This window comes from Pseudophryne corroboree, chromosome 2 (assembly GCF_028390025.1).
Source record: "Pseudophryne corroboree isolate aPseCor3 chromosome 2, aPseCor3.hap2, whole genome shotgun sequence".
Classification (NCBI taxonomy): Eukaryota; Metazoa; Chordata; class Amphibia; order Anura; family Myobatrachidae; genus Pseudophryne; species Pseudophryne corroboree.
Window position 1 is genome coordinate 181,136,857 of NC_086445.1, and position 17,820 is coordinate 181,154,676.

Below are 17,820 nucleotides of genomic sequence, written 5' to 3' on the forward strand. Positions count from 1 at the left end.
AGACCTGTGGTCTCTGCCAATGAGAAGAGATCTTTAACAAAGACCGTTCGTCTACCCGGACTTACAATATCTTCGTTTGACGGCATGGAGGTTGAGCGAAACATCCTAGCTCACAAAGGCTTTTCCAAAAAGGTTATTGCTACCATAGTTCAGGCCAGGAAGCCTGTGACCTCAAAACACTGTCATATCTGGAGAAGATGTGGCTCTTGGTGCGAGGAACGCATGTATCCGCCTACAGAGTTCCACTTGGGATGTTCCTTACGTTTCCTGCAGGCTGGTGTAGATAAGGGCTTACGTCTGGGTTCCATTAAGGTCCAGATTTCAGCTTTTTCAATTTTCTTAAAGAAGATATTGGCAGTGTTGCCAGAAGTTCACTTTCTTGCAAGGGGGTACTTCACATACAATCTCCTTTTGTGCCCCCCACGGCACCCTGGGATTTGAATGTGGTGGTGGAATTTCTACAGTACTCCTGGTTTGAACCTCTGGTGACGGTAGAAGACTGTAGAAGTACCTCACATGGACGGTGATGTTACTGGCCCTGGTTTCTGCTAGGCGTTTCTCAGATTTGGGACTTTATTGTGTAAAAGTCCCTACTTGGTTTTTTAAAAGGACAGAGTGGAGCTCGGGACTAGGCAGCAATTCCTGCCGAAGGTTGTCTCTGCATTCCACTTAAATCAACCTATTGTGGTTCCGTCAGGTTCTGGCACTTCTGCTCTACTGGAGGCATTGGATGCTGTGCGAGCCTTGAAGATCTATATCAAGAGGACGGCTCGGATCAGGAAGACTGATTCCTTGTTTGTGCTATATGATGCACAGAAAAAGGGTTGTCCTGCTTCTAAGCAGTCCGTTGCTCGTTGGCTTTGTTTTACTATCCAACAGGCCTATGTGTCTGCAGCCTTACCTGTTCTGCAGTCTCTGAAGGCACACTCTACAAGATCAGTGGGGTATTCCTGGGTGGCTGCCCGTGGTGTCTCTGCCTACCTGATCGGGGAAGAACACCTTTGAAGTTCTACAAGTTTGATACCCTGGCCAAAGAGGATAGCCAGTTTGGGCATGCGGTGCTGCAGATGTTTGCAGAAGCTTTGGGACATCCCTATCGTACTAAGACCCCAGTATCCCTTATGGATGCTAGAGAAAATAGGATTTTAATTACCTACCGGTAAATCCTTTTCTCGTAATCCATAAGGGATACTGGGCGCCCGCCTCAGTGCATTGACTTTTCTGCATGTTTTTCTTTTGAGTTTTACCTGTTCAGCTGTTACTGGTCGTTTTTATGTTGTTGTGCTGGTGTATGAATCTCACCACTCACGGTTATGTTCCTTCTCTCAAGTATGTTTATTCTACTTCGGGCACAGTTTATCTGTACTGGCTGTAGGAGGGGGCATAGAGGAGTGGAGCCAGTACACCCAGTTGAAGAAATTTAAAGTGCACCAGCTCCTTTGGTCCCCATTGTACTAAGACCCCAATATTCCTTATGGACTACGAGAAAAGGATTTACCGGTAAGTAATTAAAATCCTATTTTCCTTTTACAGCTCTGCTCAGTTTTAATGCCGTCAAAATATATAAGGTGTTGCATTCCAGAAATGTGTATTTTGTTGGTTACCATGATGACCTTATTAACAGTGTTTCTGTTGCTAATTACCTATGTTTATTGCAGTCTCTTGGGAACAGAAGGATAAGAGTGGACATTGCTGATCAGGCACAGGATAAAGGTGAATGCCAGCTTCCAGTGTCATGACACTGCAGTTTCAAAATTAGAAGTAGTAATTGATTTCCTTTGGCAGTCCTGGTTTTCTCTATCACAGCCACAAACGTTTGTAACCATGTATTAGTAATAGTGTTGGTAGATGCATGCTTCATGTGTGAAACATCCTGAGATGACTGCAGCAGCCAGCTTTCAGTACACTGCCTCTGATTGCAGAAACCACAGCATCTGATTTCAATACTGCAGGAGGCATTTTAGACAAAGTGGAACATTTTTATAGTTCATTAATTGCAACTATCACATAGCCCTTCACGATTAATGTTACATTTTCAAAACTGCATTACTTGTACTCGATATGTTTACATGCAGTGTTCTCCCCAGAAAATCTTGGCAGCCGGCTGGAGGCCTTCGTGCGTAAAGGGGTGTCGCCTCACATGGAAGGTCCGAGGCCACACAATAGTACCAATTCACATTGTGTCCACATAGTATGGCCCCTTATTGCACAGTATGTCCCTTTATAAACCACCGCACAGTAGTAGATGCATACATCTAAGTAACCTGATGTCATTGCCAGCCTGAAGAAGATAAACCCACGAATGATCCATGCAATACACAACTGAGCACACGCAAGGCATCTTACCCTAAGGTGGGGGACACCTGCCAGCTTAGACGGAACACCAGGTCAGCTCTGTGGTCCACCAGGAGCTTCATGCCCCCTTCCAGCTTACTAATATGGCTGATAGGACTTTTTACTGGGGTGTGAGGCAGTACCTCAGCCTGTCCTCCACCTGCAGGACATTACCCAGGTCCCTCTTCTGCTGAGCCTGCACCTGCTTGCTGATTTCTGCCACCTGGACATGGTTCACCCCAAACTCAGCTGCCCTAGCAGCAGTGCCCTCTCCTCCTTCTCCAGAGACCCGTAGCACTTGTTGAAGTGTAAGCTCTGCAGCTCAAGGGGTGGGGGTCTCTTCTCCATCTTGTAGGTGGGCAGAATCTTGCCCAGAAGCTACTCCATGGCTGTGAACCAGGAGCTGACCTTCCTGCACAAAAGGTTACGCGAGACCAGGGAGAGCGCTTGCATGGCAACCTCGCCTGCAGCTCGTTACAGATGCGATTCCCCTGCAGGACGTGTGGCTACAGGAGGTGCATTAGTCTCATCATGAAACAGGGCGCAAGCCAAGGGGGTTACCCCGCGACAGCCAGAGACCTACATGACAGCGAGGGCGGTCAGGTGGCGCGTCAGACGTCAGAGCATGAGGGGCAGCCAATCGCGAGGAAGAAGTATTGTGTTAGCGTTACAGTGTAGTGCGACTTTAGGCCATGGAAAAGTGCCTGGTGGCAGGGTAATTTTCCCGGGTGAATCACCCGGAAAGTAGAGCGTGGGGGAGAATATTGATATGTGCTTTGCAGTAGTACATTTCAGGTGGTGGGTTTTCAGCAGTGATCATTTTTCAACCTTGAAACAGATATGGAATGTACGTCTTCTTTCCATACTGAGTTTACGTACCAGGAGCTTTCCTGCTGATTGAAATAGATACAACCTTTACATGCCTGAATTCCGTTCATGGCTAGCTGCTCTAGAAAAGCTAGTTAGACCCTACTGCAGGCATGTCCAAACTGCGGCCCTCCAGCTGTTGAGAAACTACACATCCCAGCATGCCCTGACACAGCTTTAGCATTCTCTGACAGCAAAACTGTGTCAGGGAAAGCTGGGATATGTAGTTTCACAACAGCTGGAGGGCCGAAGTTTGGACATGCCTGCCCTACTGTCTTACACACTGACAGACCTTTAGTGTAGAACAGATCAAAAGGGTCACAAGAGGCAAGTTATCCATCCAGTGCTTAGTATCTGTGTGTATGGACATTGCTCATTACCATAGAGATCACTTTTCTCTGACTCAGTCCTTTCCATCAAGGCTAAAATATAATTTACTAATACCACTGTAGTCTAACCACTATCTCTAGGGTCCTTATGCTATTGGCATACAAGCTGTTTTAATTGAGCAGGCACATTAGAGTTCTGTTTTTTATTGCGTGACTTTTCTCTCTCACTAGCCTATAAATGGTTATGTTTAAAAAGCAGCCTTTCTCTCATCCATAGGGGACACAGGCAAAGAAACTGGGTGTAGGTGGTTGAGCTTAGAGTTTGGGCACCAAATAATTGTCTTCTCTACCCCATCCCCAGCCTCTACGTCCTAATTTAATTTGGTTCCTGCCAGGAGCAGGACACCGTTTCTCGAGCTGCTTGCAGCCTCCTTTTTATTTTACTTTCTTTTTACTGCACTCAGTGGGCAGTGAGTCAGCGTCCTATAGGACGCCTTAAGTGCCCCTCCACTGAGCCCCAGCACTGGGGACTGGGCCAGTGAGCATGGATGGTACTCAACAGTGCATACTTTGGGAGCCGCAGCGGGAACCAGGTAAGGTGGCTCTCTGCTTGCACACATTGCAGCTCTCATCGCCGGTGAGAGACCAGCAGCAGTGCTGGCAGTGGGGGCTCAGGTTATCTCCACACCCCCAATAGACCACCAGGGCAGCTTCCATTCAACGGGTCACTACTACTAGTGGTGGCCATTGCTCTGGTGTCCGTGCCAGATGGAGGAGGCAGGCTTTCCCTGTTAACCCCTACTCCACCCCTTGGCACATTCCTGCCACAGGGCTCACCTCTTTTCTACTACCTCAGCGGTGGCCAACCAGTCAGAGGCAAAGAGCCAGACAAGTCCCGTAGTCAAGGGATAAGAGCCACTATCATGCACGTGCGCAAAAATATGGGTGTGGCCTATTCACAAAGCCACACCCCCTTTTTGTGTGCACACCTTTCGGTATGACGTTTGTAGGAGTATGACGACGTGTCACAACCCCATTTTTAGTCATGTTGTACAGTGACACATACATCTAATTCCCCAGCACAGTGCCACATAAAAATGCCTCCACAGTGCCAGATACACACCTGCCCCTACAGTGCCAGATGCACACCTGCCCCCACGCAGTGTGCCAGATGTGCCCCTAGTGCAGATACACATGTCCCCACAGTGTGGGTGGTTCCTTTGCCCACAGCTCAGGAACCGGCATGGGCGTAACACTTTCGCATGTAATGTTGCAGTTCGTTAACAAGCTCGCAATCCCCAGGCCCTCCCATCCTTTTAGTCTACCGCAGGTGTGGGCTAAGTCCCCAGTCACATTCTTGCCCAGGGTGTTTTTCAGCCTGATTCTGCAGAAACACCATGGATGCAGTTGTTCACCCAGTCGGTGCAAGGTCTGGTGCACATGTTGGCATCTCTCCAGTAGATGGTAGACAAGGACTGTCTGTCCAAGCCCAGGCCTACCAGACAGGACCGCTCTCCGCTTCTGGTTATAATTCAAACTCTGAGGTTTCCTTAGATCATGAGGGTGATGTTGCCATTACCTCAGATGTTGAGACCTTCTCTATACCGGATGACTCCCTAACACAAGTGGTTGTTGAGGCCCTGATCAAGGTGGTTAAATCTGCACTTGCGACCTTGCGCAAACGTGTAATTCTGGCAACCCAGTGTTTAAACGTCAAAAAAAATGGTTGCCGAGTTCCCTTCTGCTCAACTTAAGGACCACCTAGTGGAGGCAATGGGTTCACCCTAACAAGTGCTTCCAGGTCCAGGCGCATTGCTTCTTTTTATATGCTGCCAGCTGCGAATTGGCCTATATGGGATTGCCCCTACAAAGGTTAATGCCTGCATCGCCCAACTGGTCAAATCTACTACCCTTCCTATACCTAACACGGCATCCCTTAAGGATCCGGTGGATAGAAATTTCCTTAAGGCAAATTTCTGTAATGCAGGAGTTATTGCTTGTCCAACTCTTGTGTATGCCTGGGTGGCTAAGGCCATCGTGAGCTTTCTGAAATCGCTAAAAGATGTTCTTGGTTTTGGTTTCCCTAGAATGGAATGGTTGTCTATGGTAGAACATATCAGACATTCCCATCCTCTGTACTCAATGCACATGAACAGGTCAGGTTTTAGTGATATCTATGCTTGAGCACAGGGGACTTAGGCGCAGATGTATTAACATGGAGAAGACATAAGGAAGTGATAATCCAGTGATATGTGCAAGGTGATATAGGCTCCAGCCAATCTGCTCCAATATGTAAATTAACAGTTAGGATCTGATTGGCTGGTGCCTTTATCACGTTGCACATATCACTGGTTTATCACTTCCTTATGCCTTCTCCAGGTTAATATATCTGCCCCTTAATTAGTACCTGTTATTTTGATTTAACAATCTGTGCTGAAGTCTGGATATCACTAAAACCTGCATTGTTCGTGTGCCTTGAAGACTGAGGTTGGGAATGCATTGCCTAAGGTGTCTGCTGCTGTGGTGGCCAGAAGAGCCCGCTGGCATCATACCTGGCATTCCGACATTAACTCTAAAACGGCAGTTGAAGCTCTACCTTTTTTGGGTTAGGTTAATTTTGGCCCAGAGATGGACAAGATTGTAGCTATGGTAGCTGCATCCAAGACTGCTTTCCTTCAGTCTGTGGCAGACTTCTAATTTTTGCTCCCTTCATCTGCGGGGTAAGGCCAAGGGTCAGACTTTCTCCAGGTTCCAAAGTTCTTTCACCAAGGGCTTCAAGTCCAGAGGAAAACAGACCTGGTCCACCAGATGTCCTGTTACCAAGTTTGGCCTTGTAGACCTCCACCTGACTGTCCCCAGTGTGGGAGGCCAGCTTCTGCTTTTCTCCGATGCATGTATGGTGACAAGACGCTTGGATAAGAGGTGTGCTTTTTCAAGGCTACGCCCTAAACCTTTGGGAGCATCCTCTGACCAACACTTATTATTTTTTTTCTTCTATAGACCTTTCTGTGGATTCAGGAAAAGCGGGAGCACTGCGAGAATCCATATACTCCCTTCAGGACTCCTAAGGTCATCTCTGTTCCCCTGTCTCAGAGGCACGGCCTTCTGTGCCAACCCCTTCCTAGTTCCGAAACCGTCCTGACACATCCTCAACCTGAAATGCTCAACAAGTACCTCTGGGTTCTCAAGTTCCACATGGAGTCTCTGTACTCCATTATTCTGGCTCTGGAACCAGAAAACTGAATGGGCTCCCTAGATATCCAGGATGCCTTTTTGCATGCTCCCATCATTCAGTCACCAGCAATTCCCCAGGTTTGCAGTTTCAGGACGTACACTTTCAATTTTAGGCATTGGCACTTGTACTTTCCACTGCTACTTGTGTTTTTTCGAAAGTCATGGCAGCACATCTTCGGCATAGAGTGGTCAGAATTCTGCCCTACTTTGAGTGTTTCTTGCCATGTCACCGTATGTGCTAAAAGATCACATCAGTCTTACAATAGACCTATTTCAGTCTGACGGGTGGACTATCAATTTGCAAAAATCCAACTTGACTACATTTTAGGTGATGCCACATTTGGGAGCCTTATTGGATTCCAAATACCAGTGGGTAGTCCTTCCTTTGAATAAACATTCGGTCCTTACAGACCAAGATTCGCACATTTTTAGGTCACTGTTTAGTGTCAGTACACTTGCATGCAGATTCTGGGCTCTCTAGTCTTCACTTTCGACATGGTTTAGTATGCCCAGTTTCACTCCAATCTACTGTGGTCAGAGCGTAGTCATCCAGCTCTGTTGGCAGTCTACATCTCCAGATCCAAAATTGGGAAGTGGACTTCCTAAGCTGCCAAGATGTTTACTCAGGTTAGTGGGTGCTTTACCCGAATATCCTTTAGCTCCTGCTTCTCCGTTGGGGTTTGTCGTATATCTGCGTGATGGAGTCTTGGCACAAGCTGCCGAGGTACTGTTTGCATACCAGGAATCCAGGAGATCTCCTGGTGGATGCTCTAACGGTTTGGTGGACCTTCCCTCTCACATACATCTTGCCTCCAATCTCATTGATTCCGCTGGTACTCCGCAGTTGGAGGGAGGCATGGTGCACAAATCTTCTAGACCTCTCCATAGATGCTCTGCTGCTTCATACTCTACAGCCAGATCTACTGTCCCATGGCCTGTGCTTCCACAAAGACCTAGCCTATCTATCTTTGACAGGATGTCTCTTGAGACATCCATCCTGATGGCTTAAGGGGATCTCAGTCTGTCACCCGCACCATGCTTAATGCCCGGAATCCACCTTTTGACAGTTTATCGCCATGTTTGGAGAACATACTTTGGTGTTTGGCTCATGGCTTCAATCCCAGATCTGTCTATCTAGAGTCCTGTCTTTGTTGATTTAAGTCTCCGCCTGTCTTCCTTTAAAAGTACAGGTCTCTGCCCTTTTCTGTCCTATTCCTGCGACTGATTGCGCTTTTGCCTAATGTAAGGACCTTTCTGCAGTGTGTCCTCCATGTGCAACCTCCGGTGGCTCAGTGGAACCCAAGTTTGGTTCTTACCCTTTGGACATCGTGGACATTCACTGGCTTACATGGAAGATGGTCTTCCTTCTTGCTATCGCATCGGCCCTTGCTTGAGCGCATTGTCCTGTCACTTGCCTTTTCTTATTTTGCATTGGACTAGGCTGTTCATTGGATGCAACTGGGCTACCTTCCTAAGGTGGCACCCAGTTGTTACATCAACCAGAAGATCGCTGTCGCTTCCTTCCAGGTACTGGATTCTTCCCTTGAGCAGGCCTCCTTGGATCTTTGTGGAGATCTCAATAAGGACTTTTTGTCCTGTATAACTTTATCAAATGGCTGGTCAGCTACTAAACAGACTTTGGCCAGGTGGCTCCTTTTGACTATCCGCCGTGCCTCATATATGGCGGCTTCCTACCCCTGCCGTGGACTTACTCCGCCCGCCCACTGGGCACTTCTCGGGCAGTTAGATGTGGTACTTCAGAGCAGCTTTGCAAACCAGCCACGTGGTCCTTTACCCATACGTTCATAATGTTCTATTCTTTTGACACCTTCACCTCTGTGGATGCTGCCCTTGGGTGAAGGGTTCTCAGGGCAGCTTAGGAGGGTCCCCTCCTTTTAAGGGACCACTTTGGGGTGTCCCAGTTTCTAAGCCTGTGTCCCTTATGGATGAGAGACAAGATGATTTATCTACCTGCCTGTTAAATCCTTCCCTGGGAATCCATAAAGGACACGTTTGCCACCCTGACGCACCTGGCTTGCTTTGGTATTGTACTGGTACTGGTCCTCCTTTTCTTACTGTGTATTTTGATCAGAGTGTATACCGGTCTTTCCTCTTATTCCTTCCTTGGGCTTGTTTAACTTAAGTGGAACATAGAGGCTGGGAGCTGGGTATAGGGGAGAGGTAGCCTGGGCTGCTAGGAGTGAAGACTTAACCATTTGGTGCCCATACTCCAAGCTCAACCACCTATACCCTGTCTAAGCCTATGGATTCCAAGAAAAGGGTTTAACAGATACCCTTTTTTTATTTTTTTTATTTTTTTCTTCAGCCTCCTAAGCTGTGAGAGGAGTTTGGTTTTCTTTTTGTTTCGGTTATGTTTTAATAAGTAGATATAATCTTAAAAAAATGAGGATGCTTGATGTCTGTTTGTGATCTTGAATGTTTTAATTTAATTTTACAATGGTCAAGTGCTAATACGTATTGTGTTTAGTTAACCCCTTCGCTGCGGAGGACAAGTGGGGCTTGTCCTCCCAATATTAGATAGACTGTGGATGACGAGCCACAGGCATCCTCTGCAGTGGAGGGTGTAGCTACCCAATAAATAACTTTCCTTGTCCCCACCAGTCCAGGTGACCAGCAGCAGCCACCAGTAAGCTCAGAAGTCTTGCTGTTGCGTGTAAGTACACTGGCAGCACTGTTTAAAAGCAATAAATAATGAAAATGTTAGGGGTGGGACTGTAAAGTCCCTCTCTTCCCCTCTGCATAACAGAGAAAGATGGGATTACCCTCACTTGAAAGAGGCATTAGCCAGACAGTAACAAATTCCCCCCGCCCCCTTTCAATTCAGTCAAATGTAGTCTGGGAGGAATGGGGTAATATTTTCCCCGAAGTGTGTACAAATAATTAAAGGGACTCTCTTTTTTTTTTTTTTTTTTTGAAAGAAGGTATCCCTTATTCAAGATCCCACATTTTTGGGTCCCCTACTGAGATTGTGACGTATGTATTTATATATAATAATATTATATATGTGTATATATATATATATATATATATATATATATATATATATATATATATATATATATATATATATATATATATATATATATATATATTCATTCATTACCTCAGTAGACTGGGTTATCCATGTAATGGAAAACATTTTTTTTTTTAATTTTTTTTTACCGATATGGTGGAATGCAAAGCAGCGAAGAGGTTAATCTGGCACACATTTTCTAGATGTTTACAGCTATGAATATTTCCTCACTGTGGGGACTTTGAGGCATTTATTTCTAAATGTGAGCTCTGTTTGAATCTTAATGTATAGATGCATGATTTGTGAATTGTACGAATGGCATAATCAGAGAGCGTATTTCTTTTTCATCCACTAGGGGTCACTGGAGTACTCTTGGGATATGGGCGGCGTAGCAGAACAAAGGCACTGAATATTTAAATTTAGAACTCTCCACCCCTCCATATCCCTAGAGTACCTCAGTGTACGAACCCAGTGTTTTTTCTGTGCTCAAAGCACTAACATCGGCTTGTGGGATTCCCACACTTGGATGGAAGATTTATTAATTTTTCATTTTGATTTTTTTTTTTTTTTTTTTTTTTTTTAATTTTACACTTAGCACATCCCTTCCCAGTTTCTGGAAAAACATGGGTCCGGGATGGTGCCGCTGCAAGGCAGCGTATGGCGTGTCGGTCCTCACAAAGAGCACCCTCACAGCCACAGGCAGCCCACTGTCTCCTGCAACAGCTGGACGGAGCTTACAGAAAGAAGCCCCGTCACAGCCAGGAAGAAATGATCAAAGAGCTGGACGGAGCTTACATAAAGAAGCCCCGTCACAGCCAGCAAGAAGTTATCAAAGATAAGCTGGACGGAGCTTACAGAAGAAGCCCCGTCACAGCCAGGAACAAGCTGGACGGAGCTTACAGAAAGAAGCCCCGTCGCAGCCAGGAACAAGATGACTTGAAAGCTGGACGGAGCTTACACAGAGAAGCCCCGTCGCAGCCTTGAATAGGAGGAAGGTAAGCTGGGGAACGGGGCGGTCAGCGCAGGCTGCCGCCCCGCTAGGTGGGTCACAGTGAATGCCGCTTCCACGCACCGCCCGCCACAGCGCCCAGCCGCTACGTCTGAGACTCGTTCCAGACGGCAGCGCTACGTCCGCCCGTCCCAGCCGCTCCGTCCGGCCGACAGCACATCCACCCGCAGACGCTCACTAACAGCGTTAACAGGGTGACAACCGGGCCGCTGCTCCGTCCGGCCGCCCAGCACCGCAGATGCCAGCCTCCCTGCAAGCCTCCCTGCAAGTCTTCCCGGCTGTTCTTGAGAAGACACAGTGTTACAGGGGGGAAGGGGGGCGGTGGAATCGGGTGGCTCACTGCTGAAAGGTAAAATACATATATAAACAGCAGTTATATATGCAGCTAGAGGTGACAGTAAATAATGCAGACATGTATTATAACCTGTCCTGTGATATCAGAATATTAATGATTATCATGTATAATAGGCTATTGAGCCTATATATATTAATATCTGTGATGATTACTGTATAATAGGCTATTGAGCCTATATTAATGTATGTGATTATCACTGTATAATAGGCTATTGAGCCTATATATTATCTGTGATTATCAAATAGGCTATTGAGCCTATATTAATGCTGTATAATGAGCATATATATTAATGTCTGTAATTATCATAGGCTATTGAGCCTATATATATATATATATATATATATATATATATATATATATATATATATATATATATATATATTCATAGAGCATGTGTTGTACCCATACTGTGATTATACTGTATAAGAGGCTATATTAACACTGAACAATTGTAACTTGTTCGGTGATTATCACAGTCAGCATGGCAAAGGGGCCATTTTAACATGCTTCCTGTTGTTTTTCCAGTTTGTAATTCTGGAACATTCCTGCCCTACATCTCTAAGCCACCAGAGGCGCAGGGGTGTTAGTGGGAATTTGGTTCGGGTTTCACATGCCCATGTGAATTGCTTTTCACATAAAGAATACTCTGGTTTCTCTTCAGATCGAATAAAGCTTTCGCTTTTTACTACAGATTTCCGTTGAGAGAAACAACCATGAGTTTCATATAAATATGCTTTTCAGCAATAAAATATATATATGATAATAACTTCAATAAGTCGTGCAAGTGTCTGTCCGTTGACTATTGTGGTGTCTGTCTGCATAGCGAGTAAGGCTCTAGCGCAGACTAAAAAAAAAAAAAAATTGCATTGGCAATTCAAATTAAAAGAGCGGTACCGGAGTCTCGGAAGTTACTCCACCAGCACTAACGAAGGACAGTCTTTCCAAAGGGACAATTTCCCTTTGGGTACCAGGGTGTTTAACTGGTCTTATAATTTAATGCACGATTCTATGTCAAATCTCACACCGATAACTACGAGTGAGAAGGGTACATTAGTCCAGCACTCAGATAGTGCGGGGTTTTTGACAACCATACATTGCTAAATCCCAGTGAGTCAATGTCTCCATTTTTACAGAGACTGAGTAGACTCTAACCACTATTTAATCGTTTCCAAAATGACGCGATCCGCCATTGGTAAATGCGTCTGTGTCAAACATTATAAAGACCCAAGATACATTTGGGTCACTAGACTATGTATGGAAACAATGAACTGTTAAAAGAAGCTGCAGAGTATATCTGTAAAGCTTCTGCTAACGCCGGTTACTTCGATTCTCACTTTTCATCGTCCCTAGTTTAAGCGCGACAAGGCTAGAGCTTGTTTGGTCCTAAATTTGATATTCAGCCATTACCGCATCCAGTATCAAAACGGAAATACTTGTGCCGGCGTTTAATCCCTTTAGACTTCAGTTTTTTCAAGGCGGTGGTACAAAACAGTCACGCCTTGTAACGACAGGACGCTACAGTCAGCAAGCCAGTGGCTTGATGACCTCTTAGGCCATCTCCATTTTCCAATGTGGAAGCGCGTCTTTACACGTTACATTTGCATTTCCAGACATCAACTCATGGATGTCTCAGCTATTTACAGATTAAAGGACAAGACTGCCTCTGTCGAACGGTTTGGCAGGTTGCCATTTAGTCTCTGCTGGTTTTCAGCTGTCTTTATAATCAGGCAGTAGTACACCAACAGAGTCAGGGTTACTTATTCCCCTCTGTTTGGGGTAACAAAACCAGACAGCTCCGTCGCAGTCTCAATCAGCAAGTCACTTACTGCAGTTTGAAAATGGATTTTCTGCGGTTAGTATTTGCATATTGGAGCCACAAAATTGCATAATTTCACTTGATCTTCACAATGCGTATTTACCCATTCCGGTTTGGTCATCACAGGTTCTAGCGTTTGCAAAACGCCACAACCATTAACCATTTCAGGTCTACCATTTGGCTTCTTGTCAACGTCTCGGGTATTTACCAAAGTGATGTTGGTGATGATGGCTCATCTCAGAGACCTGCCAGTGACAATCGTTCCATACTTAGACGATCTGCTCATAAGAACTCTGTCTCAACAAAGTTCCTTTAACTTGCGCTACTAATGTATACTGCGGTGGCAGATCAAGTTCAAAAACAATCGCATCTAATTCCGTCTAAACGACGTCAATTCCTAGGTAAGATTATAAATACGGTAAATCGAAGACATTTACCTACTACACCAGCAAGAACGCACACTAGCGGTACATTGGTGTATTCGCCTGTTAAGAATAATGATGTGTTTCAAAGCGATTTAGTTCGCCGGCCTTCACTCGCGTTTCCCACAGAGGGGCGAGGGTGTATATACTCTGGACGAGAGTCTCAGAGGTTCAGGAGTTGTAGTTAAAAAAGATCAGCGACAGAGGTTCTGAAACGGATCACGACAGATTGCTGTCGATAAATGTCCTGGAACTCCGTGCATTTTACAATGCACTACATGCTTCGCTTTCAGTCTGACCAACAGTCAGACAACGCAACGGGAGTTGCATACACAACAACCAGGGATAACCAAGAAGCCGCATGGCAATGCGGCAGGTAACTCGAATCCTCAATTGCCCAGAACACCATTATGTGATAATGTCAACGGGGTTCATTCCGTGAGTGGACATCTGTTAGACAGATCTCACCCGTCAGGATTTAGATCCTGAAAACTGGACATTAAATCCAGAGCTGTTTCATATGTGAGTCCACAGAAGGGGGTTACCCTCAGGTATACATGATGGCATCTCGCCACAATTACAAAAGCTCAGTATGTGTACAAAACAACAGATCACAAGGGCAGTGGCGGTGGAGTCTCTCACATTCGTGTGGTCATTCAGCATCGTGTATCTGGCTCCACCATTTTCCGCTGCTCTCTCCATTCCCAAAACGGATCATAAGACCGTTCGTCACAGTCATACTAGTGATATCTCATGGGTTTCGGAGAGCTTGCTTCTCGAATCTCCAAGGAATACTTGCACACGATCTTGGCCCGCTCATAATACGTCCAGCCTGTTACAACAGGGAACGTTCTACCTATTACCTATGTACCGCGGTTGACGGGGTGAGGGTTCAGACCGCCCTCTTAAGAAAAGAAATAGGGCATTACAGTATTATACCAACCATGTTACGAGCTAGTAAGCCGCTTAAGGCAGCTCATTATTACAAAATTTGGTGTGCTTACATAGGTGGTAAAGCTCGGAAGTTTCCGACATCATCCTTCAAGTTACCCGTATTCTGTTAAACGGGGTGGGATGGAAAACTGCGTTTATCTGCACTGAGGGTGCAGGTATCTGTGTGGTCAACTTATTTTCAAAGACGTTTGACTCTTGCGTCTGTACACACCTTTCTACAAGGTGTCATCAAAGTGCAGCCTCCATTTATCCCACCTACAGCGCCAGGTGACTTGAGGTTGGGTTCAGATTTCTTACAGTTTTCATATTTTGAACCCTTACAATAAATGGGGATTAAGTTTCTCACTTGGGAAAACATTTTTCTTCTAGCCTTAGCTTCGGCAAGGGTTTTGTTTTCATATTTGGGTGCCTTGTATTCCAAGTCACCGTATTTGAGTTTTCTCATGACAAAGCAAATCTTCGGACGAATTCCGCTTTCTTATTCTTCACATCAATAAACCAATAGTGGTTCCTGTGTTGACAGCACATTCTAGAATTCTGAATGTGGTACACGCATCACGCGTTTATATATGTCCCGAACGTCTACAGTACGTGATACGGATACGTTGTTTGTTCTCTATAATGCTGCCAACTGGGGTTAGCCAGTTTCTCAGCAGACATTATCCAGTTGGATAATAATGACTACAAGTCAGGCTTACTTTAAGGCTAAGTTACAATCGCCTACGTTAGTAATAGCTCATCCCACAGGTTCTGTGGGAATGTCAGACCCAGCGGGTCGTGGAGCGTCTACGACGCGGCTACATAGCCTTCAGTGCACCACGTTTGTGCACGTTTACATATGAATGGTTGCGGCATCAGCATCTAGCTTTGGCTGCCTACTGTTACAAGTGTCAAACAGCTCTCCCGCCCACGAGGGAAGCTTTGGTACGTCCCAAGAGTACTCCAGTGACCCCTAGTGGATGAAAAAGAAAATAGGATTTTGGTACTTACCAGGTAAATCCTTTTCTTTGAATCCATAGGGGGCACTGGACGCCCACCCAGAGCAGTTTTACCTGGGTTGTTTTAAGCTCAGAGGAGCTTAGAGTAACACGTTTTACCTGGTTTGTATTAAGCTCAAAGGAGCTTATGGTAACACATTTTCACCGATTGGTTCAAACTATAAGGTCTATCGGTTATGCTGTCAACTGTTTAGTTGACACTAACGTTATGGGTCAACTTTGTTGTTGTCCGTTATGTTATAGGAATTCTCCATTGTCAACCTCTCTATAGTAGTTCGCTCAGTAAAAACACTGGGTTCGTACACTGAGGTACTCTAGGGATATGGAGGGGTGGAGAGTTCTAAATTTAAATATTCAGTGCCTTTGTTCTGCTACGCTGCCCATATCCCAAGAGTACTCCAGTGCCCCCTATGGATTCAAAGAAAAGGATTTACCTGGTAAGTACCAAAATCCTATTTTCAGCGTTTTGGTTCTGGGTTGCAAGCATGCCTTCATTTTACTGACCTTTGTCTTGATAATTATACATTTATGAAGCCTGCTTTTTTCTTGTTTTTGCACCAACTACTGTTATACTAACTATACCTTTTATTTCGTATCTATTATGCAGATCGGGATGACCGTTCATTCGGCAGAGATCGAGACCGCAATAGAGACTCTGACAAAACAGATTCTTCTGATTGGAGGGCACGTCCCAGCACGGACACTGGTGATGATTATCCTCCTCGCCGCGGAGATGATAGCTTTGGAGACAGTAAGTTGTCAGCATACACAGTTCTAGGACCTTAATTGCTACTGGCAAATACAAACAACTAGTTCCTCTTATAGGAGGGTATCGTAGTGACCGATATGAATCGGATCGGTATCGGGATGGCCCTCCCCGTAGGGATGGTGACCGCTATGATCGTGACAGAGGAAGAGATCGTTATGATGACCGTGATCGCAAAGATTTTGATAGAGGCAAGTCTCATACACACAACTTTTATTTCTCTCTTCATCCAGAGTGCCAGAGATAGTAAGGGGTAAATTTACTATAATTCTATAGTACTGTAATTCGTGATCATACATGTTTGCATTCATTGCTGTAAAAACCAACTCTGTAATTTATTAAAACATGGCAGTGTTTGCTCAAATAGACATAAAAAACACAGTAGATACAAATAGGCCATCAACCAAACTCGGAAAGACTCTCCTTAGGCACCACTACAACACGAAAATTTACCAATATTCGTTTCTGCAAACATAACCGTGAAGTGGTTCAAAATGCACTTTTCAATTAGAAGTCCTTTTGAGCAGCGTGTTTAGAGAAGCCTGCACGGACCAGTGAGATCCGTGCAGTGCTTTTCTGTGGGAAAAAAACTAAAAAAATCAAAACTTCGTGGTGTCCCCCCTCTACTAAGCACAACCATCCCCGTGGGTCTTTGAGCCGCTCCTGGTTCTAAAACTGCCTGGGGAAAATTGCAAGGGAACCCCTATCCCCCGCCTTCCTCGTATTTAAAGAATCCGCACTGGTCCTGGTTCCAAAAATACGGTGGGGGTGTGTGAAACGTAGGGGTCTGCTGTATTTTTAAAACAGGCGCCAGGCTCCACTAGCACAGCCGGGGGACACATTTTATGCTGGTCTCTGCTGCCGTAGCCAAAGGTTTCAATGGAAAAAACCCAGTTGAAGTCTGTGGTGGGAACTGGTGTTCTGTTGCAGACTACCAGGTTAAATAAGGTCAATCTTGTGGGCCTCAATTAATCTTGTGGTCTGCCACAGGCCTCCGGTTTCCACCATACACTTCAATGGGGATTTTTCCCCATTCAAGCGTATGGGCTCCGTTTGTGTAACGGCTCAGGAGCGCTTAGGCCAGAGGTTCTCAAACTCGGTCCTCGGGGGCCCACACAGTGCATGTTTTGCAGGTAACCCAGCAGGTGCACAGGTGTATTAATTACTCACTGACACATTTTAAAAGATCCACAGGTGGAGCTAATTATTTCACTTGCGATTCTGTGAGGAGACCTGCAAAACATACACTGTGTGGGCCCCCGAGGACCGAGTTTGAGAACCTCTGGCTTAGGCCATCAGGAGAGTGCTACTACGTGGATTCATACATTGATGACTGAAAGATCTATGGATACTCTCTGTAGCCATTGTCACAAGGATATATTGTCTTTGGCAGTTTCTCAGTTTGGTTGACCTGTTCTTTTCGCATACATGTGCGTAAATGTTTACTTATGCAGTTTTAATTTGTCAATGTGGCCCTCTCGCTATTGTATTTACTTAAGTACATCCCATTGGAAGGGCTCTTTTGGGTCACTGAAGTAGACAGCTGGAGAAGTCCCCCTCAAAGAGACAGCAAGTGGAATAGCTTCCCAACTTAGAAGCGACTTAACCTGTTGTAGTGCTGCCATGGAGTACTTAGAGAATTATGGTTACCAGATTATTCCTTTTTCTCTTTCATCCACTAGGGGACACTGGACCATCATAT

General features: G+C 45.4%; 1 protein-coding gene and 1 non-coding gene across 5 annotated transcripts in view; both read left to right on the forward strand.

The window, feature by feature from the left end:
- The window catches only part of EIF4B (eukaryotic translation initiation factor 4B), a 161,890-nt gene that overhangs the window by 60,888 nt on the left and 83,182 nt on the right, over positions 1 to 17,820 (forward strand). For all 4 annotated transcript variants that reach the window (XM_063952081.1, XM_063952079.1, XM_063952080.1 and 1 more), the window contains exons 5-7: positions 1,659 to 1,713; positions 15,960 to 16,103; positions 16,178 to 16,309. In XM_063952081.1, the coding sequence (XP_063808151.1) occupies positions 1,659 to 1,713; positions 15,960 to 16,103; positions 16,178 to 16,309 (331 nt within the window). The remainder of the gene's footprint in view (positions 1 to 1,658; positions 1,714 to 15,959; positions 16,104 to 16,177; positions 16,310 to 17,820) is intronic.
- On the forward strand, positions 11,804 to 11,924 carry LOC135054170 (U5 spliceosomal RNA). The gene has a single exon (XR_010243407.1). It is a non-coding gene; the product is annotated as a U5 spliceosomal RNA (small nuclear RNA).